The sequence below is a fragment of the Anabrus simplex genome, chromosome 8, assembly GCF_040414725.1.
Source record: "Anabrus simplex isolate iqAnaSimp1 chromosome 8, ASM4041472v1, whole genome shotgun sequence".
Lineage (NCBI taxonomy): Eukaryota > Metazoa > Arthropoda > Insecta > Orthoptera > Tettigoniidae > Anabrus > Anabrus simplex.
Genome location: NC_090272.1, coordinates 16,105,530 through 16,133,237, shown reverse-complemented (window position 1 = coordinate 16,133,237; position 27,708 = coordinate 16,105,530). Strand labels below are relative to the sequence as shown.

At 37.6% G+C, this 27,708-nt stretch overlaps 1 protein-coding gene across 1 annotated transcript in view; it reads right to left on the bottom strand.

Annotated features, from left to right (window-relative positions):
* Positions 1-27,708, bottom strand: part of OstDelta (oligosaccharide transferase delta subunit) — a 427,988-nt gene that overhangs the window by 42,476 nt on the left and 357,804 nt on the right. Inside the window, exons 11-12 of the mRNA XM_067152997.2 lie at positions 14,298-14,393; positions 7,853-7,928 (exon numbers count right to left, since the gene is read on the bottom strand). Of these exons, the coding sequence (XP_067009098.1) occupies positions 7,853-7,928; positions 14,298-14,393 (172 nt within the window). The remainder of the gene's footprint in view (positions 1-7,852; positions 7,929-14,297; positions 14,394-27,708) is intronic.

Genomic DNA, 27,708 nt, shown 5'->3' with positions numbered 1-27,708 from the left:
AACGTTTCTTTCGATTGATATGGACCAGGACCTAGGCTTTCCTGGTACAATATGGTTGGGGCAGCTGGCCTACCCACTTCCGAGGCCCATGAAAGAGAAACATTATATATCTTGGTGGAAGAAAAAAGTTAAACATGATAAAGATAAATACGACTATACAAGCGTACAATTTCCTCTCCGCCGGGCTGAGTAGTTCAGACGGTTGAGGCGCTGGCCTTCTGACCCCAACTTGGCAGGTTTGATCCTGGTTCAGTCCGGTGCTAGTTGAAGGTGCTCAAATACGTCAGCCTCATGTTGGTAGATTTACTGGCATGTAAAAGAACTCCTGCGGGGCTAAATTCCTGCACCTCGGCGTCTCCAAAACCGTAGAAGTATTTAGTGGGGCGTTATGCTAATAACATTTATTACATTTGGCTTTTAACAATCTGAGCATATCAAGCAAGATAAGTGTCTTGATGACATTTTAGTCGTTCAATGTAGGAATGTGTTTGGGTGCTGTGATTTCTACCCTTTGTTTTATTGACTTGGCTTGTACAACCTAAAACTTATGCTAAGTTTGAATAATATTTTAAACACCAACATCAGTTATTTTTAGTATCAGTAATGTTTTTTCACCTGAGTGCAATTAAGTTTATTTCATTAATATTATGACAATTATTATAATTGAGCATAGTTAACTTATAAGACTGAGACCACTCCAACCAACAAGCATTGGTTTTGTGTAGAGATATACATTTGTTAAATTCACGTTGTTTTCTTTCACGCCTAATTTTTGTTATATTATAGAGTATTTAGCTATAGCCTAAATTTGTTTAGAAATGTAAGCTCTTCAATAAAGACATAAATAACTGTTGCATGCCAAGATAAACTGGTATAATTAGAGCTGTCAATATGGTTCATAACCCCTTTGCTTTATTACCTTGACATGGATCACCCAAAACTTAGGTTTGGAGAATACTTTAATAATGAGCATTAATTAATGGACTGTTTATTACTTTCATATTCCAAGATGTAATTGAAGTATTTAATTAAAGCATCATACAGTACAATTTGAAGTTTTACCACTAGAACAGCTGACATGGAAAAGTGATTGAAAATTCAAGCAAATGCAACTTACGTTAAAATGATCTTCAAAGAAATATCCGATATATTACCAGCATTTCTCCGGCTCACCAAAATCCATTTCTCCCTAGCATGTTCCCTATTGTGAATGTCAGTTCAATACAGAAAAATGAAGTTTTTAACTTATAATAATACCAGAGAGGTAAACAAAATAACGAAAATGCAAAGAGGTGTTGACATATCAAACCGAAGCATGGGTTACAACAATACAGAGAATTGAGATGTTTCTGTTAAGCATGTTATAATAAAAAAGGAAAGACGATATATAGAACACAGAGATAGGAAATGAAGAAATTACAGGACTGAATAGAAAGAGAAAGTGAAGAAAGGAGCTGAGTATTGAGGGAGGATAACTAACAATGTCCATACAACTGTGTGCAAGTAATTAAAGTATATATAAGAATATATATAACTTTTCATAAAACTTGCACCATTTCTTGCTTTATCCCAAGCGTATAACTGTTCATGTTATCAAGGAACACGACAGCAAATAATTGGGAAGGAATTATTAGATGTATGACCCTAAAGAAAGAAACTGATGTTAAAAAAATAATGTAATTAATATTACAAACTCTGGTTTCACAAACAATATTTCCACTCACAGGTTAAGAAAACAAACACTTTTTGTGTCCCCAGTACAGATTTGTGCGGGCTAATGTCAAGAACTACTATAGAGTATTCATTGAGGAAGGCTAAGTTGTATGACATAGTAATTTATGATAAAAGATAGTCTAATAGGAGCGATTTAAGAGAAAACCTCTTTCGTGGCTTACGCTACTTAAACCATCGAAATATCTGTTCAAGAATTATTAGGCATTGAAAGCTCTACCTATCTGTGAAAGACAGCCCTAGAGAAAACATAATTTGAGACTAATCATGTAGGGAATATCCATATGCAGTTAAAATCCTCTGTCCGGCTGGGAATCAAACATGGAGCCACCTGAAAAGCCAAGCAGATCGACATTCACCTCAATCTTATCCTGTACAGCGGGATGGCCATGGGGAGAAAGGAGCGAGCTGGCTACGTACAAGCACATACATCAGGAGGAAAACAATGTGGCCCACAAGGATATTTGACAAATTCAAAACTGCTCCTGTGCAATTATAATTTCATGTCATTCATAATTTACTTAGGTATAGCAGTTCAACTTCCGATAGTGTTAGCATGACCACCCCTGCTGACATGAAAGGCCTTCTACTGTTCTTCGAGTGATTGTTCCTTCAGTTTTCCTGTTCATTTTGATAGCCTAATCAACCACATGATTATGCACCTTATAAAAACAACCTCGACACCAACTGTTACTGTTGCCAATTAACTCATTACCAGTATGAGTGATGCTTGGTGTTATAACTTGTGAATATCTCAGTTATAGCTTGTACAGTAAAAATGTAGTGTCATAAAAGAGTGGAAATTGCATTTCCAACAATCTTTGTTATGGATAATATACTGTACTTGTGTAGGTATTTGGAAGTAAATGAAAAATGTAATAATTCTGAATATTTCTATTATTTGTTCTACAGTAAAAATGTAATAAAAACATTATATACATACATCTTCATTATAGATGTTATAACTTTCAGAGTTCAGTCTGGAAAGCCTTCGAATTTACTAACTGCCATCACAATCCTCTATTTGTAACTAGTTCTGTGGCCTCATTTAGTTCCTTTCTCTGATCATTGGAAACTGAGTCTAACCAGGTCTCCATTATTCTCCTCCATTCGCCTCACTTGACCCGACCACCGAAGCTTCATCTATCGAGTTCACTCCTAAGTTGGCCTTTATCTCCTCATTCCGAGTAGCCTCCTGTTTGTAACAGAATCATTGCCCAGGTGTGGTGTACAAGGCCCCTCCAACCACTGTTCTCTCATAACCTTCTCCCAATCTTGTCCTCTCTCTCAGGTCTGCCTACTGGTCTTTCTTTTCCTTCTCTTTGATATTCATTTCTTGGAGTCCTACGTGCATTCATCCTTCTTACTTGGCGAAACCACTTCAGTCTTTCCTTCTGGATACTTTATAATAGGGAGTCTCCTATCCCCACCTCCTTTGTTCCTGATTTTGTCCTTTGAGGTGCATAGGAACTTCATTTCTGCAGCTTGGAGTTTTGAGTTGTCTTGTGTAAATGTGGTCGTTTCCAAGCTATACGTGATGATGCGTGTGTAGTATTATTTATAATGTCATCTTAACTTTCCATGGTACTTGTTCATCCTACAGCAGTTGTCTTACTTGGTGGTAATTTGATTGTCCCCTAATATTTTGCAAGGTGGTACTACCCAAGTACAGTCCTGCAAGTCCTGCTGCTCCTTCCTTTTTAGTGCTCTTATTACAGCAACCATCATGGTGATAAACAGGAGTCCTTCAATTATTCTTAAGAAACTGTACATTAGATTGTTTCAGCAGAATCACCCATTCAGTTGGAGCAAATGAATCTTAACATAACCAATTGTCATCGGATTTTTTCAAAAGCATGCACTATTTGATTGCCTGATTCATTCCAAGAAAATCATTCGAATGGAGTTTCAAATGAATAACTGAATGGAAAGGAAGGAATAATCCAATAATTTAATAAAATTAAATAATCAAATAAGGGATTATCCCATTACTGCTGAAACTTCTCCTAACGCAACTTCAATGTGGAACAGAGCATCCTGTAACACATTTACTGCCATATACGGTGCCCGAGCGGTGGTCGGGCTTGGTTTCTTAACTAAAAACCAATCCTTGCTGGAAATACGTCCAAGTCCCTTCCCGTAAACGTGAATGACTACATTACAGTACAGTACCACATACCACTGCTAAATGGGAGAACTGACCTTCGCTGGATAGAATACGAATGCTTGTTTTGAAGAGTAGCGAGAATGTATTCCGCGCGCTTTGCTTTCCCGCCCATTGGTACAATGGCGTCACGTTGTGTTGACTCGCTCAGCGATAGTGCTATAGAAACCCTAATAAACTGTAATTCAGGATCCAAACTGGATGACAGTGATGATGATGATGATGATGATGATGATGATGGATCCGTCAGTTATTCAGGTAAAGATACATACACAATTATAACGACAATATCAAAATATAAACAGAAATCCACCAGTGGCATATATTCTGTTCATCAGCTAGCTTGTAACTGAATTCCGACTTACGGTTTTGATATATTTTGGTATACTGTACTTGTTATATTTTAGGTAATGAAGATAATGATTATGAGGTTCGCGATTTCACTGAGCAGTTCGTCAGGCCATTTTGCCCTCCGAGGCGATAGTCTGCACCTGCTTACAACTGGACGGAGGAAGATAGAAAACAATCTCTTCCCGATTTTCAAGGACGTAGTGGTGTGAACGCTGATATAAATAGGGAGAGTTCTGTGTTAGATTGCTTTTCTGTGTTTTTCAGTGCAGACTTAATAAAATCTATAAACACTGAAACTAACAGATATGTTGCTGTGAGTACTGCAGAAATGCGGCGAGTTGGAACATTGAAATACCAATATAAATGGTCCGTTATTGGACATTATAAATTTTCCAGCTAACTCATTCTTGGTTGCCAGCGTTTCGCCCTCGTGTGCTAGGGTGGGCTCATCAGTTGGTACCTAGCACACCTACCAATACGCTGGCTAGTGCATACCGTGGAGGCCACTGCGTAGGCTAACTAGAGCCACCGGCAGTGCCAATGCACTAAGAGACTTTGTCTCATTATCAAAAATTGATGCCTGCTTGGCCATCAGATGATATAGATGTTGATTTTCCGGAAAATTTATAATGTCCAATAACGGACCATTTATATTGGTATTATAAATTTACTCACTCAGGACAAATATTTCAGATTCCCTATGGGAATCAACATCTATATCATCTGATGGCCAAGCAGGCATCAATTTTTGATAATGAGACAAAGTCCCTTAGTCCACTGGCACTGCCGGTGGCTCTAGTTAGCCTACGCAGTGGCCTCCACGGTATGCACTAGCCAGCGTATTGGTAGGTGTGCTAGGTACCAACTGATGAGCCCACCCTAGCACACGAGGGCGAAACGCTGGCAACCAAGAATGAGTTAGCTGGAAAATTTATAATGTCCAATAACGGACCATTTATATTGGTATTATAAATTTACTCATTCAGGACAAATATTTCAGATTCCCTATGGGAATCAACATCTATATCATTGGAACATTGAAGCCGAGTTCTACCTGGAGTAAGTGGATCACAGTGAAATTATTTGAACTGTAATATTTTTTTGGCAAAGTGCTTCATATGTGTATTGTGAAAATGCCAAAACTAAGTGATTACTGGAGTAATCATCCTGTAATTCAAACCACTTTCTCTAGGAAGTTACTGAGCAGGGATCGATTCTTTCAAATTCTAAATATGCTGCACACAAACAATAATGACACTTTTATACCCACAAAATACGCCCATTTTATGATATTTTATGAGCTATGGAAGGAAAAACCCTTGCGGTGGGTACCGTAATGAAAAATGGAATGGGACTTCCAAAAGACCTCATGAATTTCCCACTGAAGGAAGGAGAATTTTCATTCCGTAGAAGTGATCACTTGTTTTGCTTGAAGTGGAGGGATACGCGTCATGTGTACATTTTATCAACAGCACAGTGTAAATAGGAAGTATGCTACAAGTGTTATTTTTAATATCCACCTACTGAATAACGTGTAGCACAGTGTTTCGGCCTCGACAGTCAAGGTAAAATCTAGATTTGGTACAACGGAAAAGGTGAAGCCAGACGTTGTCTTAGATTACAATGAAAACAAACCTGGCGTGGACCACAATGACCAGCTACTAGCTTACTATCCATTTGGTAGAAAAACTCTGAAGTGGTGGAAGAAAGTATTTTTTAATCTCTTCACCGAGGCAGTGGTCAATTCCTTCATTCTGTACAAGAAATCGAGAGATAACAATAAGATTTGTCATCCGAATCACTACATGAAAGCTCTTTCAGCTGCATTTCCGGAGAAAAAAAGAGGAATTTCAGAAAGATCTGCCGTTGCCACCATCTTCTATCAACCATCACGCAGCTCGCCATTTTCCAACGAAAATACCATCAATTTTGTTAATTGGGAGTGTGAAAAAGGATTATATTGACAAATATTTTTTTTCTCCTATAAGCACAGTAGTAATGTACTAATGTAAAAAATGTTCAAGTAGCCTAAATATGAAACAATTATTACAAACATGAACTGAAATTTAAAAAGAAAAAAGTTTAAAAACGTCATAAATATTTTGGCCCCCTTTTATATTGCGGTGCAAAAAATTAAAAATTAAATGAGATCAGTGCTGAGATAAGACAATTATAGTTACAAATTCAACAAGAACAATTCATTTATCTCAACAAGTGTTGAAATTATAAAGTCTCAAAGTATGGCTAAAATGCTCAGTATACAGCACAAATATGCCAGTGTTCAATGTGTTAACAGCAAATTGACAACAATCGCCATCAGCAATCGTTTGAGTGTTTTTTCTCTCTTGATGCTGCCTATAATGTGCCAAAGGCTGAAGATATCTAGCTCACTGAGGAGGAAGCAGTTCCACTCTGATGCTGCTTGAATTAGTTGGAATTTTGTGAGTAGGCACATGGTCACACAATATTATGCCACTGCTGAAATCTTTGATTTGACAGTGCTGGTCATCCATCCTATTCTCAACAAGGACCAATAGCTCAACATTTTTGAAAAACTGATGGTTTACTGCTCTTTTATCACTTCCGTCAGCATTGGTACAAAGTACAACAGTTATTCCATATCAATGAAAAATGGTGTGCAATGTTCTGTTCTCACATTCATTCATACTTAAAGTCATTCTTTTATTCATCGTAGAAACTTGCACTCACAAAGACAGGTCAAGGTCTTTATCCTTAAATTTCTTTCCTTGAAAACAGTCCAGTCCAGTGTGGTAAGCAGTTAACTCGGGTCGAACCTATATTGGAGTTAACTTCAGTGACATTCTGCAGAAAAAGGAGTAAAGAAATCACGTGCACATTCGAGCAAGAACTCAGGGATACAAAATGGCCCAAATAGCCCTGAGTTATTTCTATTAATTGATAGAATGATCCCTAACCTGAACAAGAAACAAGTAAATTATACTTTTTTTACAAACTATTGAGACTTTTTCTTTTGCTATAGTAAATATTTTAGAGACCTAGTTTTCTTTACATAGGGTTGAGGCTATTTTGGTGTAAGTTTAGTAAATAAGAAAACAAAAATGTTCTCAAACATTTTTCTACAGCTCGCAGTCAGTGATAACAGCTTTCGAGTTTGTTTGTGAGAGAGACCATCGCTTTCCTGCCTGGTCGACTTGCGTCCAAACTCGAGTTACTCAACATTCAACTGGTTACATCATTCATTAGTAGCGGACACAGAAAGAAGAAGTTTTCAGGTTTTTGTCGATATGAATAGTTGGCGATAAGTAGTGTAAAGCACTTCCGTACCTGTGCCACCTATGGCGCTGGGCAGTAGTGGGGTTACTATACTATACTATTTTCATAACTAATCTATCTTCATTCCTACTCGTCAACAATAACTGAGGGTGGCAGGTGGTTGACCTGTATAGACAAGAATTATCACTCCTGAAAACATAGATTTTGAGCTGTGACTCAATAGGTGAGAGGAATTTTAGTAAACTTTGTCCTGTCCTTCAAACAAATGAACTTCTGGCCAACATTCTGATTTTTAAGTTCCATGAGAGGCATATCACTAACATTATCAATGACAAACTGGATGCCACTTACCTCCCAAACCTAAATGGAATCCAACAGCAGGCAGTGAAAATGGAAAGTTGGAAATGTTAACTCCCAGCTTGGCCCACTACAAGAGAAAGCATAGAACATCTTCAGTACTTGATCTCTGTGACCTGTTTGGTTTTGATGAAATTGCACAACTTGAATAATGTAATATAGCAGAGGACCAAACAAGTGTTAAATTAAATCATATACAATATAGAGTTAGAACAAACACACAGAAAACAGGAACTTAATATTACAAGCATGTTATAAATCACAAATAGCACTACCTACCCTGGTCAAACTCTCAGAGCTTTGTGGTCATCAAATTTGGAATGCTTCAAAATGCTGAATGCAGTTTTCAGTGAAACATTGCAACCATAATTTACGGCCAACAAGCCCAAAAAAGACAGACAGACAGACAGACAGACAGACAGACAGACAGACAGACAGACAGACAGAGGTAAACAGTCAAGCTTTTAAGTTACAACAAACTCAAAAATTTCAGGGATTGTTGAAAAAAGAAACAGCTATTAACAAGGTGTATTTACAGGGCAAAACTAAAGAAATAAAGCCAAATTGCCCAGAAAGAGTAAGCTATAGTTGGCATTCAAGAAATGAACAGAAACTAACAAAGAACTGATGTATGGGAAACTGCATGTTGTTATAATGGAAGGATAGTGTGAATTTAAGGGATGTTGAGGACAGTAGGAAGACCCAATATCCAAGCCAAGGGAATTAACCTTTTAAGGTTAAAATTTTCGACCAAGCCAGGAATTGAGCTCTGGGCCCTCAGAACTAAAGAGCACTATGCTAACCATTCAGGCAAGGGGTCAGAGGTGGTGAACTTGGATTGCAAACGCTCCGTAAAGTTGATTACTGTGATGAGACCCATCTTTTAGAACCTCCTGATGAAGGGAGAAATTGAAAGTGCAAAATCAAGTGGCGAGGGAAATGTTCAATGTAACAAGGTTCAAGATTACAGTACATATAACATAATACTCACAGGCCGCACTGATGCTATCAGGAATATGAACACATTTGCGTATCGCCAGTGTTGAATGCATGGTTAGCATGTCAGTGGATCTGTTGTTGTATTGCATGTGATGGAGTGATAATATATTGCCTAATGTTTTCAGTGAATAAGTGAGAGCTTTTGCAGTAGTTAAACTGATGGGAAATATTAAAGGAGAGTTCAGTTAGGCCTTACGTGTGGAGTGGAAAATTATTCAAGGATGGTGAACCCTTGTGCAGCTTATAATTGTACAAATTGCTGTCAGAAAGGATCTGGTATGTCTTCTCATAAGTGAGTGGAAATTGAACTGTTATGCAATTATTTTAATTTACCACAATCATGAATTGAGCAGACTATAGGGTATGTGCAGGCATGCAATTTTGAATATGTAGGCTTCTTATTCTTGGCCTTTTTTCAATTTATTGAGGGATAATTCTTAAGAAATAAACGGCTATTCTGAAAGAAAAAAATTGCACATTTTTCTTACCGGTACCCATAACTGGAAAAACATGGGCCTAGAATCCAGAAGATGTGGTTGATAAAACCTGTCTACTTTCGGGACAATGTATTGCTTCAAATTATTAAATATTACCTGAAAATTTCATTATAAGTACCTTAGTCGAATTCTCCTTTTTCACATCTGTTTTATAGTAAAAGAATGGTTAAATATGCTATTTTTACTAGGCCCAAGTCTATAAAATACGTGATCTTTTTTAAGGTTATCAACTTCATGTACTGATTTATGTTGTATTTCTGTTTTCGGGGACTGTTCTCTTAACTTAAAACTTGTTAGTGGAGATCGTTCAACCCCATACTGCAGCTCTGTCTCCAAACTACAGGAAATGCACTGGACTACACTTCATCCTCCTTACAGCCCAGACTTATCGCCCTGTGATTTTCATTTGTTTGAACCGCTTACAGAAGCTCTAGGAGACCAAAGATTTGAAGATGACAAAAGTATGGAAGACTTTTCTCTTATGAATTAAATATGTACCTTATGTTTCCAAAGAACTTCTTGTTTTGTTTAGTAGAATTACACAATTTATTACCGTACCAAGGGTTTCTTCGGTCTGTGGATCTCCGGCTAATTATCTGTTTCACTGGAGGTAAGTTTCTTGCTTTTAATTTGTTTATATTTTCTGAGTTTTAATGTTTACGTGTCTATGTTTTACTAGTACCAGCTGATAGCCAGTAATGCTGGTATAAGTGGCATGTTCATCGAAACCAAACATTGTTGACTTTACTGTCCTTTGTTTCACATTCACAAGCTCAGCTGGCAGTCATCTTTTATTCTTTCTAATGGTGCCGACGTAAGATAAACTCTTCTTCTACAAATCAAGTTCAAGTCTGTGGACCAATTATCCGCCGTAATAGTACTGATATGCAACGGCCCATCTGGCTGTATCCCTGAGTTAATTTCCAAATTATGACAATAGAAAGTTTTTGCATTCACTAGGGCGTATATTTTGATCCTGTATATGGCTGGTACTGATGTGATATACATACTGCTTAAACCAGCATCTTCCATGAAAGGCTTCAAGCTTTTCATCTATTGTTAAGAACACCCCAAGGGAATAGTTCTTCTTACAGTCAACAAATGATTGAAATACTTCCTCTCTTGTAACCCTGTCATCAAAACGAGAGCAACGAAGCAAAATTTTAAAACGCCTCAAATTCATAACAAGATAGAATTTTTCCACTCCATCGCCATCCGTGTCCACAAGTCCTCCAGCATTATTTTGCTGGCATGTAAAGTACCAGCCAAATATAAAAGCCTTACGAATGCCTTTATTTCAGTAATATCAGTCACTTTTAAATCTCTTTTCCTTTAAAAATGCCCTTTTATATGTTCTATATACCGATTTGTATATGAAACGACATTATGTAACATTTCGTCAGTTATAAACAATTTCCAACACTCACCTTCACCTTTTACATGACATGCATCAACAATAACTCCTGACAGTTTGGTGAGCAAATTATGTTAGGGTGTTTTCTTCCTAGGATTACATTCAGGGTGCTTACCCCATTCTTCCCTGCAAAATACAGGATGTCCCTGAGAAGAGGTTCATCTTCCTCTCCACTTTCCTCAGTATCGCAGTTGTCTTCTCTGCTCTCAGCCAGAAGATCTTCAGCGTCAGTATCACTGTCCTCTTCATTCTTCGTCAAAATTATCATCAGTCCAATAATTTCAAGTCACTACGATTGTTTAAATTTAAAAAAATGACAGTTACCAACCACACTTAAAAACATGGAAGGTTCAGGTCATGTCGCATGCGGTAAGCGCCAACATTCAGTATTCCAACACTAACAATATCAACAATGACAACTTCTCAACTGTACTGTAAGACACTGGCAGCTATTAAGATACTGTGAGTGCAGATTCACCAGACACATGCGCTGTGAAGTACGGCGAAAAAACTAGCGCTGGCGCCTTCTGGATAAGGCGCGACCAACAGAGGGTTAATGAATAATTTGTTCTGCAGTATCATTCTTGTGAGAACTGATTATTGATGAGAGTGCATTATTAACATCTAGTATAGTTGGTTTCCTGGTTCATTTACAATCTTTAGCCTCCAATAATAAACTTTTCTGATTACTGAGGGATTTTGCATACAATACGATACTAAAACAACGGGTAAAGTAAGCGATATGACCTCTCAAATGATTACAGAGGTAAGATCTCTGATTGGGATCAGTATGTATTCAAATCGGGAGATTTCTCAAAGACTGGGTACATCTGAATCTCCATGAGGTGTCTAAAGAAGAAAATTAACTTTGGTGAACAATTATTCCCTCAAAGGAAGAACAGGTGTGGTAGAAGACCAATACAAGGTCCAAGAACTCCTTAAAGATCATATGCTATGAGAACCAGTTTGTTTCTACTAAAGAAATTAAAATGAAACTGGAACACAGCGACATCATTGCAAACTTTCACACATGAACTTCAAGGCTTGCAGGTCTGCTCCTATGTCAAAATGTCTTGCATGGGCAAAGGAGCACAAGCATTGAGATTTGGACTTCTGGAAATCATTGAGTATCATTAAAATGTACAGTAGTGATAAATGTACTTTCTAAGTTCAAGGCCATTCCTAAACCAAATCTTAATGGCTTTTCCATTTTGTATCATGCTTGCTTTAGTGACATATCCACATTAAAAATTTTGGCAAATAAATCTCACAATTAAATTAGAATCTAGCGGGTTCCACCTTTTCAATACAAAATACAATGTTGTTGGATGGTATTTACAACATTATTTATCACAGAACATGTTTCGGTGAATTTTTGACACCATCATCAGCTGCTCAGAAAGTGCGAAAAAACTTGGCAATCTAAACATTAAACAACATATTGTCATACGTAACTCCTTAATATACATATATACAAACAATAGAATATTGCACTAGTTAAATCCTAAAACATCTAAAGTAAATTATGCTATATTAAAACTCTAATATGTAACAAGAGAATTCTTAAATATTCATAAATATAAAATTTCTCGTCTGTTTGATGAGTTGTCTTCACATGCCTTAATGTTTGTGATTTTGAATTAGATAGTACGATAGTACAAAATCACAGACATTAAGGAGTGTGAAGACAACTCATCAAACAGACAAGAAATTTTATATTTATGACTTAGAAGAATTCTCTTGTTACATATTAGAGTTTTAATATAGCATAATTTACTGTAGATGTTTTAGGATTTAAGCAGTGCAATATTCTATTGTTTGTATATAAGTATATTAAGGAGTTACGTATGACAATATGTTGTTTAATGTTTAGATTGCCAAGTTCTTTCGCACTTTCTGAGCAGCTGATGGTGTCAAAAATTGAACACCGAAACATGTTCTGTAATAAATAATGTTGTAAATACCATCCAACAACATTGTATTTTGTATTGAAAAGGTGGAACCCGCTAGATTCTAATTTAATTGTGATCTCAGTTCAATACGGACCAGAAGATGAAGTTCCTTACGTTTAAAAATAAATTTAGTTTGTACGAAGGCACCCTGGTAAAAAGTGACACCCCGATTGTGTTGTGCAGACTGTGGAACATCCCTCCAAACTTATGGTTTGGTTCGTCATCAGTGGGAAAGGCACTGGACGTCTCCATGTGGTTGAGTGAACAATGCCATAAGTTAGTTCTCCTTGATATGCTAAAGGATGTGATGTCGAATTGTGAAGCCGAAAGTAATGAGATCTGCACATTTACTGTTAGACGTCGATTACCACACAATGATGGTGGGCTATTCAATTAGTGTTATCACTGACAATCTTAGGCAAGAGGATAAGTTCTGTGAGAAAATGTCCTATTACTTCACGTAACTAAATGATCCACAATTTCCCTTTCAAGTGATCTTTTATTGAATGCGGAAGTGGTGAACATCGCCAACATCAGTGATCCATCATTTTCCGAAATGAAGTCTTTTGCAGATATATTGCCTAGCATTCAAGCCGACACTCAATAGGAAATGGATGTAACCTCTATTTATGTAGAAAAAAGAACTGATGTGCAGTTATTTTCCACCGCTCGACACTTTGTGCGCTCTTTCAGCTGCAATTTACATTAAACAGAGCTTAGTCAGTGAGATTACGTACTGATGCTCGGTAATACGACCATGATCTGACGGAAGTTCTGATTAGTTGTGGCAGTGGTTTGAGTTACATGATTACATGTGGTAGCATATTACTGAACAGGCTATTGAGATTCGAAACTTGAATTCAGGTAATGAATGACATGTCACTTCAGGTTGTGCTGTACTGTTAATGAATATATTTGTACATAATTTAATTTTATAGAAATGATGTGATTGACATGCTATTGTTCCCATCAGTTTGTACCAGGAATCATTCTATCTACTTTCATGTTTGTTACTTTCAGCTATCCTCAGTGCCTTTCATACAGCAAAAGTAGACTGAAAACAGACCAATGTAAAACTAGTTTAGTCTGAGAAAGAACTGCGCACCCACTGCAGTGGTTTGGCTGTACCTTGATTCAATTTCGATCCCAGCTCACTCTGGTGCGACCTGAAGAGGCTCAAATACGTCAGCCTTGTGTCGGTAGATCTATGGGCACGCAAAAACACTCATACGGGACAAAATTCCGGCACCCCTCAATGTCTCCAAAAACCGTAAGAGTAGTTAGTGGGGCGTAACACAAATTAACATTAGCATTTTCAATTTCACTCTTTTGAAGCTCCACTGTCATTAAGACCTTGACCTCATCATCTTTCAGCACACTATGAACACCCCTACGACTACTCAACCAAGAACTCATTTTCACTGCAGCGTGATTCTCAATACCCTTTATTCGAAAATCTCTCAATACGGCCAACATGTTTCCCTTGTACTATTAATGAGAATAGCTGCAAGAAGCTTCATAACTCTTAGTTTTGCTTTCCTAGTACCAGAATATTAAAGAAATGAATGAAAACTTACCAAAGCCAGCAGCAACAGAAGAGGTACAGCCACCAAGCCAGTAAAAAGGTTAGAAACAAACACTGGTGGGCGACGTTCAGGCTCGCGGAACAGGTGCTGCAAATAACATGTGGAATAAGATTTTCAAACAAGATGTAGAGTCCATTTCATGCAGCCTTCATTTATGGCAGTCTGGAGAAACAATTCATGACATTTTGTTTACAACTTTCATAGCCTGCCGTATTTACAAGGAAAATACACAAGCTATATCTGTGGCTTGGTTCTAAAAGGGCCAATATCAAAAAACCTGTTTTTGAGCTATGAGCATTTGAAGTTTTGCTTATAGTTTTCCAATTATTCTTTTCAACAACTAATTTTAAATAACTTTATCATTTCTTTGTGGAATTCACCTTATTAAACGCTAATCTTTTCTATCATATTCTTTAAAAATTGCCAGGTCTCTAAACTTTATTGGTAATCTAACATTATTGGCGAGGGCTTATTTAATTAAACGTTAACTGTTCGTTTAGTACTTAACAGAGACACTGGCCCTTTTAACATGTTGCAAGCCAGGATAAAATGTGTTTGTATCAGTTAATATCTCAATTTGGATTAAAAAAATGACATTGGCCCTTTTAGAACCAAGCCACAGATATATGAGCATAAATCACAACAAAAAATAAACTTCTCTATGGATAACATAAGTAAAGATAAATAACATTATATTGTTAATATTCACAGTTCAATAAATTATAGGATGATTATTAGATGTAATTTTGCCTGATGCAGGAATATTGATTACCTTTAATCATGGTAAAGAACTGATATATTGTAACGGGTCGGTGCTTTGCCCTCAGACGGTGGTTGAACTGTCGGGGTAGTGTATTGTGGAAGTTCCCCGCGTTTGAAAGAAGCTAGGGAGTCTTTAAAAGAGCGAGCCGCGGGGAAAGCGCTCTCAGTCGTTCTCATTCGTTTTTCGTCCTCAGTCTATTCTGGTAGGCAGTTGTGGTAGCTTGTGACTGACGCGCCAGTTATTTGCTTTGTACTTTCAAGAGTGACACTTTGTTCAAGTTAGATGTGAGAACAATTTATCGCTAACTATGAGACATTATTTTGAGACTATAATTAATATGCACAACCCCTGTGCGAGTGAATTTATTCAGATTCAGGAGTGAACAGTCCGAATTAGGGTGGCAGTTACCTCTGCCCAGTGTGTAAATGAACGGCTTCGCCAAAGTGCGGGCTTGGCACGGAAACTATTAACAGTTAGAGACGGTATAAGTATTCAATATTATAAAGCCCGCAGACTTTAATTTGCATTTGTGCGGTGTACAAACTATAACATGTAACATGTAAAGTACAAACTATAATCGGTTCGCGTATCGTGGTCGCGGCTGTAGCGAGTGGGTTCCGTGATTTACCGCTCGTGTGTTGCTATGCCTGCGATCCGATCCCTGAACTAACGGTGTGTAAACAGGTCCATTTCATATACCGGCTGCTACCTATAAACAGCCATTCTTTTAGGCATATGTACAAGTACTCGTGTACTTCGAGCAGAGAAGAAATCCTAACATTACCATTATAGGAGCACCACATTTCAAAGACAGTGATGGCAACTACCAGGACCAGCAGTGTGTCTTCTAACATCATACAGTGTGTTGTAATGATGGCCTAAGACGTCGAGCAGAGATCGGCAAAGTTAAGTGCAACATATCTAAATTATAAGCATGTCCTTAGAGAGAAGAATTAGCCTAGTTCGATCCTTTTGTAAATACTAGATGAATGTTGAATATCAACCATTTGGAGCTGAGCTGTGCTATTAGTTTAAAGTAAAGTTGTGTTGATTTCAGGTGCATATGCATGCTGGAGCCCTTGGTTTGTGTTTACTTACTAGATGGGGAAGAGGGAAATTATTAAGTTCTAGTTAGGAGTGTGTTTCTCTTATATTAATTTGTGTCATGTTATGAGACGAGAGATAGATTCCTTAATTGCAGAGGCTATGCGCTATTAAGATCGTTCGGGAATATATTTCAGTATAGTGTAGTTATTGTTTTTATGCACGAGGCACGCTTTTCAGGTTTGTTTCATGGCAGATGAGGACTTTACGTGTGACATTGTTTAGTGAGTATCTTTTATTCATGCAAAGAAGGCAAGTGAAACGGGAAATATTGAGCAAGAGAGCTATAAAGAGGAAGGCAGGAATTGCATAAGAGATATGTATTTGATACACAAGGGTGTTAAGACAGAGCTGAGATGCCTGAGAAAATTTGGTAACAGGGAAATTATATATTGTAGCTGCATATGCAAAGAAGGTTCAAACTCCTGTACCGCGAGGGAAGAAGGCCGGAGGTGCTTTATGTTTAACTTCTTCGTGCACAAATTATTTTAAAGTAACATAAAAATTATTTTTTCAGTTTTTTGGTTACCTTTGACCTTTTGGAACACAAAAATATTAATTTTGAATTTTCCGATGCCTAACTTCTGTAAATACAGATGTGGCGTCATGATACTTCCATGCAATAAGAGGTTATGTATAAAAGAAGACTCTTACATAGGAAACACGTATGTTATTCCAAATAAGACAGTTAAACAATCATGATAATATGTACCTATAGTACATAAAGAAAAATTAAATTTTCCATTTCACTTCTTCTTCTTCTTCTTCTGCTGCTGCTGAAAATTCATGTTTTCGAGTTCCAAAATTATCATTCTTCAGATGCTGCTAATTTCAGTGATACCTGGTGAGTTGGCCGTGCGGTTAGGGACGCACAGCTGTGAGTGTGCATCCGGGAGATAGTTGGTTCGAACCCCACTGTTGGCAGGCCTGAAGACGGTTTTCTGTGGTTTCCCATTTTCATATCACTTCACGCAATATGTGACTGATTCATGTGACATCACAGGTCTATCATCCGTTTCATTTGTATCTATGCTGCTAGCTTCAACACTTTCACTATTGTTACACTGATATTCTTCTATAATGTGCTCCAACTCATCAATAGAAACCAGAATGTGCTCCAACTCATCAATAGAAACCAGAATGTGCTCCAACTCATCAACAGAAACCAGTTCATCACCTGAAAGGCTACATTCATCAGCTTCATATTCTAAGATCTTCGCTCCTCAATTTCCTATGGAGAAAACATTTTAAAGTCAAAGGCACCTAAAATAAACAAATAAAATGTGTTTAGTCACACAACATTAAAAATTAGGTGGGAACTTCTGTTTACCATTGATTGATGCTTGTTGTTTAAAGGGGCCCAACATCGAGGTCATCGGCCCCTTCTGTTTACCATAATTGCATGAAGGTGTCATACGGCACCACATACATTTATAGACATACACTACTTTAGTGTATTACATAAATCACTTATTATTTCTGCTGCCTTTAATTCTCCATATGAATCGTCTAGATTCAAAACCCTCTATGGCAACTTTTTTCAATATTGCATTTATTGCATATCCTGGTTTGTTTTTCTCATGAGATTATGAATTGAGTACCCTTAAGAGCAATATCCACTATTTTTCACTAGTTTTACACATTTAAAAATTGGAGTGAGGTTCAAAACCCACTATTATTATATGCAATTAGGTTCAAAAGCCGCTACAGATAGTTAGCCAATGAGCGAGCATAAAAGTAGTTACAAAGTTTGTGACGGAAGCGATTAGAGCCAATAATGGGCATCTTGTTCATCTACAATGCTGGTTGTGTGTTGATGACAAGATTAAACTGAAGGATTTTAAAGCGAGTTTGTGAGTTTTTTATGTATATAATGTCAGACCACAATCAGTATGCTTCTAAAGTGGTTCCTCATGAATCAAGGAAACAAATTAGGCAGCCAGAAACATGGAAGCAGAACATAAAGAAGAGAGAAAGGTATTCTGCCAAGGGTCTTCCCGAACCGCCAACATGAGGACACAGTTTGACAAAGCTCAAGTGCACTCAGGTAAGAATGCATGACATGAAGAAATTTCACACAGGTAATTTAATATAATGGAATCCATCTATAATATAATACAATATAATATAATATAATAAAAATGTTGTAATATAATTTATGTGCAACAGTTTTGCATGTATTGAGAAGGTGGGTTCACTGATCTCTATACATGGATCGCTGATAGCAGCTCTCCGCTGCAGGAGAAAGTACGCCAAGTTGAGCGCGCGGTTCGCCATGTTGGTGTACCCACTCTAGAGCTCTCCTTATGGCGAAGCAATGAAAATATAATCAATTTTAAATCACAATTAATGGCGCATTTAATAACTAAAAATATACGGACATGTTCACTCAAAGCATAAGGACATTGGGAACACTGACACGTCATTCCGAGGTCAGTAAATCTCCGGGGTAGCAATAAAAACTAGTGTATAATAACGGTCAACAAATATTAACTTAGGTGCTGAATACATGCAGTTGCGATTGGTAACACAATACGAGTGAAAAACGGTTTGTGGAAACATTGCTGTAAATTGTATACATGTATGCTACGAAATTATGCGTTCCTAAGGTGAGGTATGACTGAATGTTTCGTACCTTGAACCGAAAATTCGGTTTTTTTATTCATAAAAAATAGCCCAATTCTTCCTCTTTCAGAAAATGTTTTTATTTTAGTCATTCCGGCTTGTTTGAAGCTTAAAGCCATTTAATATGAGCCCGCAGGACATTTAAAAGCGCAGAACCACACCTTCTCCTGTAATGGCATAATGATAGTTTACTGTGTGTTTTTAGCTGGATTTTCAAGTATTTTGCTGCGTATATGCCGTAGAAGTACACCAGAGCATGCTGACAGTCACTTGTTCACTACGTAATTAATACAATTACGTTAGGTTAGGAAATACTTTAATTTTGAACTGATGGAGAGAATTTTGTAACTCTCCCAGATAGTACTCAATTTATATCTGCCACACATGTATACTTTGATAGTTTATATTATGTGTTTTTATTTACATTTAGGACTTTGTATTTGTGTTAATAGTAGTAGTACAGGCATGGCTCTCTTGTTTGTTTATATTTTACTAACATGCAGAAGTAACATGTGGTTTCAATTCAGCGAGTGATTTTTCATTGATGTGTTTCATCTTAATTCTTTTGTAAATGTGTGATTTATAGCGTAGAGTTCATAGTGCGTCGTTTTAGTGTATAGAAAAGTCGTAATTATAGTGTTTAGGTTAGGCTTATACCAGGTGCACTGATCTCTATACAGATCAGTGATCAGTAGTGATAGCCTATGTCGTGGAAAATCAAAAGGGCCCTAGGTGTACCTATAGGCCAGTGAAGAAACGTCCTTAAAAAAAAAAAAAGGGCCGATGACCTTCGATGTTAGGCCCCTTAAAACAACAAGCATCATCATCATCATCACCTTAAAAAAGTAAGGCTGCCAAATTAGCATTTGCTAAAACAAATTGTCAGAAACCTGGACCAGACATTAGTTCAGTTAGGCCTAATGAAGGTGTGATCAGCATTTCTAGTAGCTCACTACATGCAAATATGTCTGCATCTGAGAGGAAGATAAATTTATTTTCTGTTCCTGCCAGTGCAGAACTAAGTGTTGGGCCTGTAACTTATACCTTGGTCCATAAGGATGTTTTTCAAGAACTTGTGAAGGAACTAGTGTGTGGTGAGTGCAAGAACAAATCTATTTTTATAGAATTTAGGGAAACTCATGGGTTTTCATCTAAAATAGCAGTTAAATGCAGGACTTGTGGTTATGTTTGTGCTAACAAATAAAATTTAACCGAGAATCAGAGATGAGAATTCTCAAAGACATGGCTTTCATGTAAACAGTGCAATGGTTGAGACATTTCATAGTTTAGGTAAAGGTCAGTGTAGGCTGAATACATTTTCAATTGATTTGGGGATGAACTGTTTAGGTCGAAGGCATTTTGCGAAGCACCTAAAAATCCTGATAGAGGATGGAAAATTTATGAGAAATCAAGTCCTCTGTACGGCTGCACAAGTAGTTCACAATGCCTATGGAGCTGATTGTAAACAGATCATTGATATAGGTGTTTCATATGGTGCAACATGGCAAAAGCATGGCCATACATCACATTATGGTGTAGGAGTTTTCATTGATATTCTGACCGGTCTTGTGTTAGACTACCATGTTCTATCAAAGTATTGCCATCAGTGCGTTATTACTGAAAGGGACCTGGGAAGAAACAGTGTAGAATTTGATATATGGTGGGAGGGTCATAAGAGCTCAGGTGAGTGCCAGAAAAATTATGATGGATCCTCTAATGTAATGGAAAAAGACACCGGAGAGGTCCTATGGAAGAGATCCATTGAGAATTGTTTCCATTACACATCACTGTTGTCACATGGGGATGCCAAGACCTATGCCCATTTCAATGAGAACGTAGTGTATGGTCCAGAACAAATGACTGAGAAAGAGGAATGCATAAGTCATATATATCTAAGTACCTTGGTACTGCTCCTCGCAACACTGTAAAGGAATGGATGGCAAAGGGTGCAACACTGGGTGGGCAAAAAGAGGGCAATTTGAAAGAGAACACTGTAACTAAATTAACCCATTATTATAGGTAGAGCTTATGCCATAGTTAATAATATCCCAGATGTAGGGAAAATGAAGAGGGAAATTTTGCAACTCTTAGACACTGTATGTCAACTGACCGCAAACCTCACCATTTGACTTGTCCTAAAGGTGTCGACTCCTGCTGTTTCTACAACAAGCAGAAGGAAAACTGATAGCTACAGTATAACGAGTTGTAAGCTTAGTCCTTCTGTAGTAGAGAAGATAGCACCTGTGTATTTACGACTGGCCTCAAATCAGATATCACTGAAGCAAATTTACACATTTATATAACCTGCAGCTTAATTTTCCACAGTAAAAATTACACAACAATACATGTACATAATTATGAAACATAGAAATGTTACCTGTAAATATTCAGAACTTGTCAAGATACCACATAACCTGTAGCTTAATTTACCACAATGAAAATTACACCAGTAATAAGGAAATTTCATGTCTATAAAACACAACAGTCTTATTTGCAATATTTATCAAGATGGATAATTCAGTTCATTATTGGTGCCTGTGTATCACTAACCTGCTGAGGTCTTTCCTTATCAAAAGATCTAATTTTTGCATAAGATTCACTAATAATCTTAATCAACCTGAAGACATGGTTACTTTCTGCTGAAGTACTCAGCATGTGATTTCTGAGCTGTGCAAATGAATCGCTCCCTACTTCAGAAAGAACACATGAAACTAAAGTTAACACTGATCTACTATTTGCCTTTGCAAGAGGCTGTGAACCATTGGTTGAGAGAAACTTCCTAAAGTGCTTTTCTGTTGTCAAGCATACTCTGATAGTGTCAAGAGATGGCACGATCAAATGTCCCCTAGATTTAATTGTCAAAAGTTTGAGACACTTGTCCACAGCAGCATCAGTAACTAAAGCTGATGTACATTCATCACAATGCACTCTTTTCTTCACCATCTTCACTACATATCCACTGATATATGCCACAGTATTTTCTAAATATTCACTAATGGTAACCTTAGGGATTGGGGCCCTGTCGTAACTGTCAACAGTGCAGCCCATATCAATGTCATTAAGTCCGAAACACAAAACATCTGTGACATCAATGTCAGATGAGAAGGTGTTAATGTAGTCCCTTGTTGTTGTAAGTATTCTAGTGTCATCTTGAGCATTCACATTACCTCCTTCTTCACAGACCTGATAGGGAAGCAACAGCTTCTTATAAGCTGAAATGAACTGGAGCACATTGGGATTGTTATTCCACCCACCCCTTGCCCTAATTCCACACAACAGAAGCTCAAGATGATCCTGTGATAGTTTGTAGGTCAGCAAATATCTTACTTGACTTGTTGGAAGAGCAACAAACACATCAAATATCTTCATCACACTCATTACAGACACACAAAATCCAACAAATGGAACCTTCAGTGGGGTAGTATGCAAAGGTTTCCCAGAGGGGTCTGTTAATATGATAGAGCTTTCAATAAAAATGGCTCCCAGTCATCTTTGTTACTGACAGTCAGGGGAGGATTTCTGGAATTCAACAAATCAAACAGTTTGTTAATTAATTTAATGAACTCTACTGTGGCATGAACATTCTCGAATTGAGGTAACTTCAGTACATCACAACAGAATATGAGTGCATCTGCTACACTGTCACTTAAAGTTTGAGCGGCAAGATTGACTTTCATTTTTTGCTGGTAGAACCTTACATGAGCTAACTTTAATTTATTCCCTGCCCGAAGACCTTCTTGTGCTTGTAGTTCGTGCAGGGCAGTGATGTATCTCCACTCAGTCAATTCCCCATGCTCAGTTTTGTACACTGCCAGTTTTGCCCAAGTGCTCCTCATCAATAGTGCCAATGCTCTATGAGTGACTTTGGCTCCAAGTAGCCTACGCAGTGGCCACCGGCAGTGTCAATGCACTATGAGTGACTTTGGCTCCAAGTAGCCTACACAGTGGCCTGCACTAGCCAGCATCTTGGTAGGTGTGCTAGGTACCAACTGATGAGACCAACCTAGCACACGAGGGCGAAACGCTGAGTTAGCGGGAAAATTTATAATGTCCAATAATGGACCCTTTATATTGGTAATCAATCTTTTATACAATATTAAATAGAAGGAAGGATCCACCTTTCAATACTCCGTTTTTAAGGTGAACCAAATAAGTTGCAACATGTTCATTTGGGACCGGTTTCAACACATTTGAAGTGTCATCATCAGCCAGTTAGCAAAGCAGTGCAAAAATTAAGTCATGAAGATCTGAAAACAACTAACACAATGATCACAGACAAAAAATTAACACTATTTCGTGCCGAAACAAATCCAGTTGAAGTTCATAAGCAAGTCTATTACAATCCTGTTATGGCGCATTCACGTCTGAAGACGTATGAAGGTGTTGTATTTGAGATCGTTAACGAGTTAAAGTACTTGAAGGATAACTCGTTATGAAATTGAACTTGTGATATGCAGTTATGTATAGTTGTTGCTAGGCAGTTCTAGTAGGCCGAAGAGTAAAAGGTGACGTAATTAAAGTCTTAGGAAAACAGTGTAGGACTTAATTTCGAAAATTCGAAGCAGATATATACATTTTAAAATAATTTAAATCGTTAAAAAGAATAAAACCAAATAGAAATATATTTAAAAAAATAGGAAGAAATTTTAAACGGAAATTATGATGTGAGGTTCAACTCAAAACAGCTTGCCATGGTGATTGATGAATGAATGGGAGATCATAAATGGAGAAAAGGGTGAGGAAAAATGAGCACTAATTAGAGGGTGGGAAGGAAAGGAAAAAATGGGGGGTATCTATGGGGGATCATGGTGGTGTTGCGGAAGGGGCAAGTAGCATGAGAGGGTATCGTGTAAATTGTGAAAGATTGATCGCTTGCTTGTTGACTTGAGGTTATTTAAAATGGAGATGAGAAAATCGAAAAGGGCATAGGGCTTCTCAGAAATATCATTCAGGTTAAGATTAGGATTGAAAAACTGGTCGAGGTGTATAAAACAGTTTTCAGTGATGTCTAGGAGAGGGCCTTTATTTAGAGTGCTGAGAATTTCAATCAGGCCTTATCTTGGTTGAGTGCAAATGTAAAATAGTTAGGGAGAGTGGTCCGCTGGATACTTCGCTTGTCATCTTATAAATTTACTGTTGTGCATGTGAGAGGCAAGGACAACATCGTGGCTCACTGTCTGTCGCGCATGTTTGATGGCGTGGAAAAATGGAAAAATGATAACGTTGAATGCAGTTCTGGTTCTAATCTTTCAGTCAACGTTCTTCAAAATTACCCCTGGAGCTTTACGAATTAACGTGAATTCCAAAGGCAAGACGATGAGTGTGTTAAGATAATGGACGGGATTTCCAAGAACGACCACAGCTACGAGTCTTTCAAAATTAAGAAGGGTCTCTTGTGCCATAAGTGTCCTCGAAACAAGTCCTCAAAAGTGTTTTATTCCCCGTGCCTTGAGGACTATGATTCTGAATTACTACCATGACTCATATTTGGGAGTGCACATTGGACAGCTAAAGCATTTCATAAAATCGCTCTAAATTACTATTGGCTGAACCTAAAGAAAGATGTCTGTGAGTATGTCAGAACCTGTGACGTTTGTCAAAAGTGCAAGCCCGCTCAAAATAGTCAAGTCAGATTTCATTCTGCCAATGTGGCTAATGCTCCTGGAGAGAAACTACTTATTGATTTTTTTTGACCTCTAGTAAGATCCCGGAACGGGCATATCGGCATACTATCTGTCATTGATGGTTTTTCTAAGTTTGTTTGGCTGTTCCCTGTCTGTAAAATTAACTCTGCCGTCACCACTAAATTGTTATCCAATCAAACGTTTGCCGTTCTTGGACCTCCCAAGACATTACTGTCAGACAATTCCTCTGCCTTCACCTGTACTATTTTTCAGAATATGCGTTTTTCATGGGGTATTAAGCATATCTGTCTTAGCCCTCACCACCATCAACAGTCTCTAATCAAGAGATTCCATAGTAACCTCAAAACATGCTTATCTGCCTTTCACCATAATAACCAGTCCCGTTGGGACTCCTGTTTGTCATTTTTCAGCCTAGGTTTCAACACCGCTGTACATGAATCCAGCCAATTCACGCGAGCCGAACTGTTTCTGGGCAGAATCCCCAACGATCCGCTTATGTTGCAGTGGAATATCAAATTTCTCTCCGCTCCTTCTCGTCGCCTGAGTGTGGAAAAAAAATGGAAAATAGCTTCCGATCATCTGATGAAAGTGAAGAACAAGGTGGCTCTGAGTTATAACAAGTGGAGGAAACCGGTCCCTTTTGGTGTTGGAGACCTTGTTTTAATCAAGAAATTTCCTGTTAGTTCTGCCTACGACCATGTCAGCGGGAAACTGTATGTCGGAAATGGTCTGAGCCGAAAAAGATCGTTAATTTTCTGAGACCTGTGACGGTCGGAGCTGGAAGAGGTCGCTAGGCATGAATTTCAAAGCCGATGAATCCTTGTTAAAACCATATTACCCAAGGAAACCATAACATACATTTTACTTCATTTTTACTAAGTTATCATATTGTTTTCTGCAACTACCATGTGAACCTGGATAATGTCTTAGCGAGAAAACGATATACTCAGACCCCTTTCTGTTTCAGGAATAGAAAACTGTTCTCTTCTTTAAGAAATCAAATGAATAACATAGATTAATAACGACAAACGGAAAACCAGGAATCGAGTCATAATATATAGGAGAAAATGAAGATCGTATTCGACATGCACATGTTTATACGCTTTACTGGACTGCGACACACTTCAGGTCTTAAAAGACTCTGTTCTTCATCGTTTCCTTGTGCTGACCTTAGTGATAGGACACTCACAACTACACGTGTTTCTGAAGGAAAACGTACATTCTCAAATATGTACCCATCTTTGAATTGTACTCATGTATTACCTTAGCATTAACCCTAGAACTGCTGCAGGTTTACCTGTCAAGTGCTGCAGCAAATTCCCATAAAGCACACACTAAAAGAATTTGGTACCTGTAAGCAGACTGTAATCATAAAATATAATTTATCATACATCAATAGAAAGCTGAAAGACTGTTCTATATTATTTTGATAGAGGTGAATCATTCAGTCACCAGTTTGAAATAATGATAAAAAATATTTTATAAAAAAAATTATAAAAAAATATATTGACTTTTCTGCTCTAGAAAACCATATTGCCAAGTTAAATGTATATCAGAGACATCATAAATGAAAAGTTCACAGTTTTTTGTTACTATTTCAAAAACCAGCTTTAAATTTTTCCTATTAATTACTAAAATAGAAAATTATTTTTAAAATATGACATTTCTCGATTTTGCACATACATGAGAAATACACCTTCTGCCTTTTCCTTATGTCAGTTTCTTTCTGCCTGTATTATGATCAAAGTGTTTGTAACACCCTACACAAATTACAACATTACAACTCAAACATCCACAATTAGATCTTCTTACTTTTTTGCTATCTCCATTATTGCACACCACACACTTTCGCTGACGTTTATTTCCTAACTTTTCAATTGTATGGGAATTCACAGATGAGTTTAGTGGGATATCATCCTTCATTTTCAGCACTACACAGTGATTCTATAAGATGCACCATAAAATCATACTTAGGCATAAGAACATTGTCATCGGTGTTTTTACTGTACAAAACATATGAATTCAACACTGCCATGTCTATCAAGTGAAAAAAAGTTTGTACCAGTTCCTATGACTAGACCGCTCTGAGGACACATGATCAATCTTCTGATCAGATACATCAACTCCCATCATTCCTGTTGTGTATTCACTGACCACTGCTGGCATAGAAATTTCAGCCCCTTCGGATGAACGAGGTTTCACTAAATTATTTATCGCTGGACATGCTGTAGAAATTACTGTCAGGGGTTTCTTCTGTGATTTTTTCTCTCTCCATGCACAAAACAACACAGAGCCACTTCTTTTATACAAAATTTGTCCTGGTTGCAATTTTAAATTCTTTGCCGCACCAGGAAGATTTTTTCTGTTGCTGCGAACTGTACCTGTGAGTGGAGTTTTCTTCTCCCAAAGAGCCAAAGCTAGCTCAATAGATGTGTACCAGTTGTCAACAATTATATGATACCCCTTCCAAAATATATTTCCTAAGGAATTCAGTAAATTCATTACGACATCAAAACTTAAACCTTTTCCACTCGATTTTGGGCCCCCCGATTTGACAGGCGAATATACACCGAACTGCAGAGTGTAATACGAACCAGGCTCACATACCTTGAAGAGTTTTATGCCCCACTGATGATGTTTGTTAGGTAAATATTGTATTAATTTAGACCTATTCTTTGTACCTACTAACGTTTCATCAATACTTAGAACTTTTCCAGGAATGTAGTGTCTTTTGAAACATGCATTGAAATGATCAATTGCAGGCCTAGTTTTGAACAGGGGATCATATCCTGGATCACCTGGTTTCTTGCTACAGCTGTTGTCTGCTAAATGAAAAAATCTATTTATGAGCAAGAACATGTCACGCAGCATTACTTTTCTAAAATACGGCGTGTCCTGACTGGGCTATTGTGTACTCCAATAACGAAAAATATTCTTCTTCTTTAGTAGACCCATATTGAGAACAAGGCCAATAAAACGTTTCAACTGTGCAATATTCACACCACCTTCAGGCCACAAACGAAACCTACTCTTTCGTTGCAGAACACCTAATTTATGTAGATATTGACCAGCATATCTGTTAGTCTCTTCAACGAGAAGTTTCCATAAACCCAGTGTGAGAAACAGATTGAAGTACATAATCGGCGCGGAATTACGGGGAGGCAAGTTCACAGGGCCGGGATGATGAACGACAAATGGTACATTGTTACCTGGAAAATCACTTTCATCGGGTTGTATATCAGCCCAGTTCACACATACGCCTTCA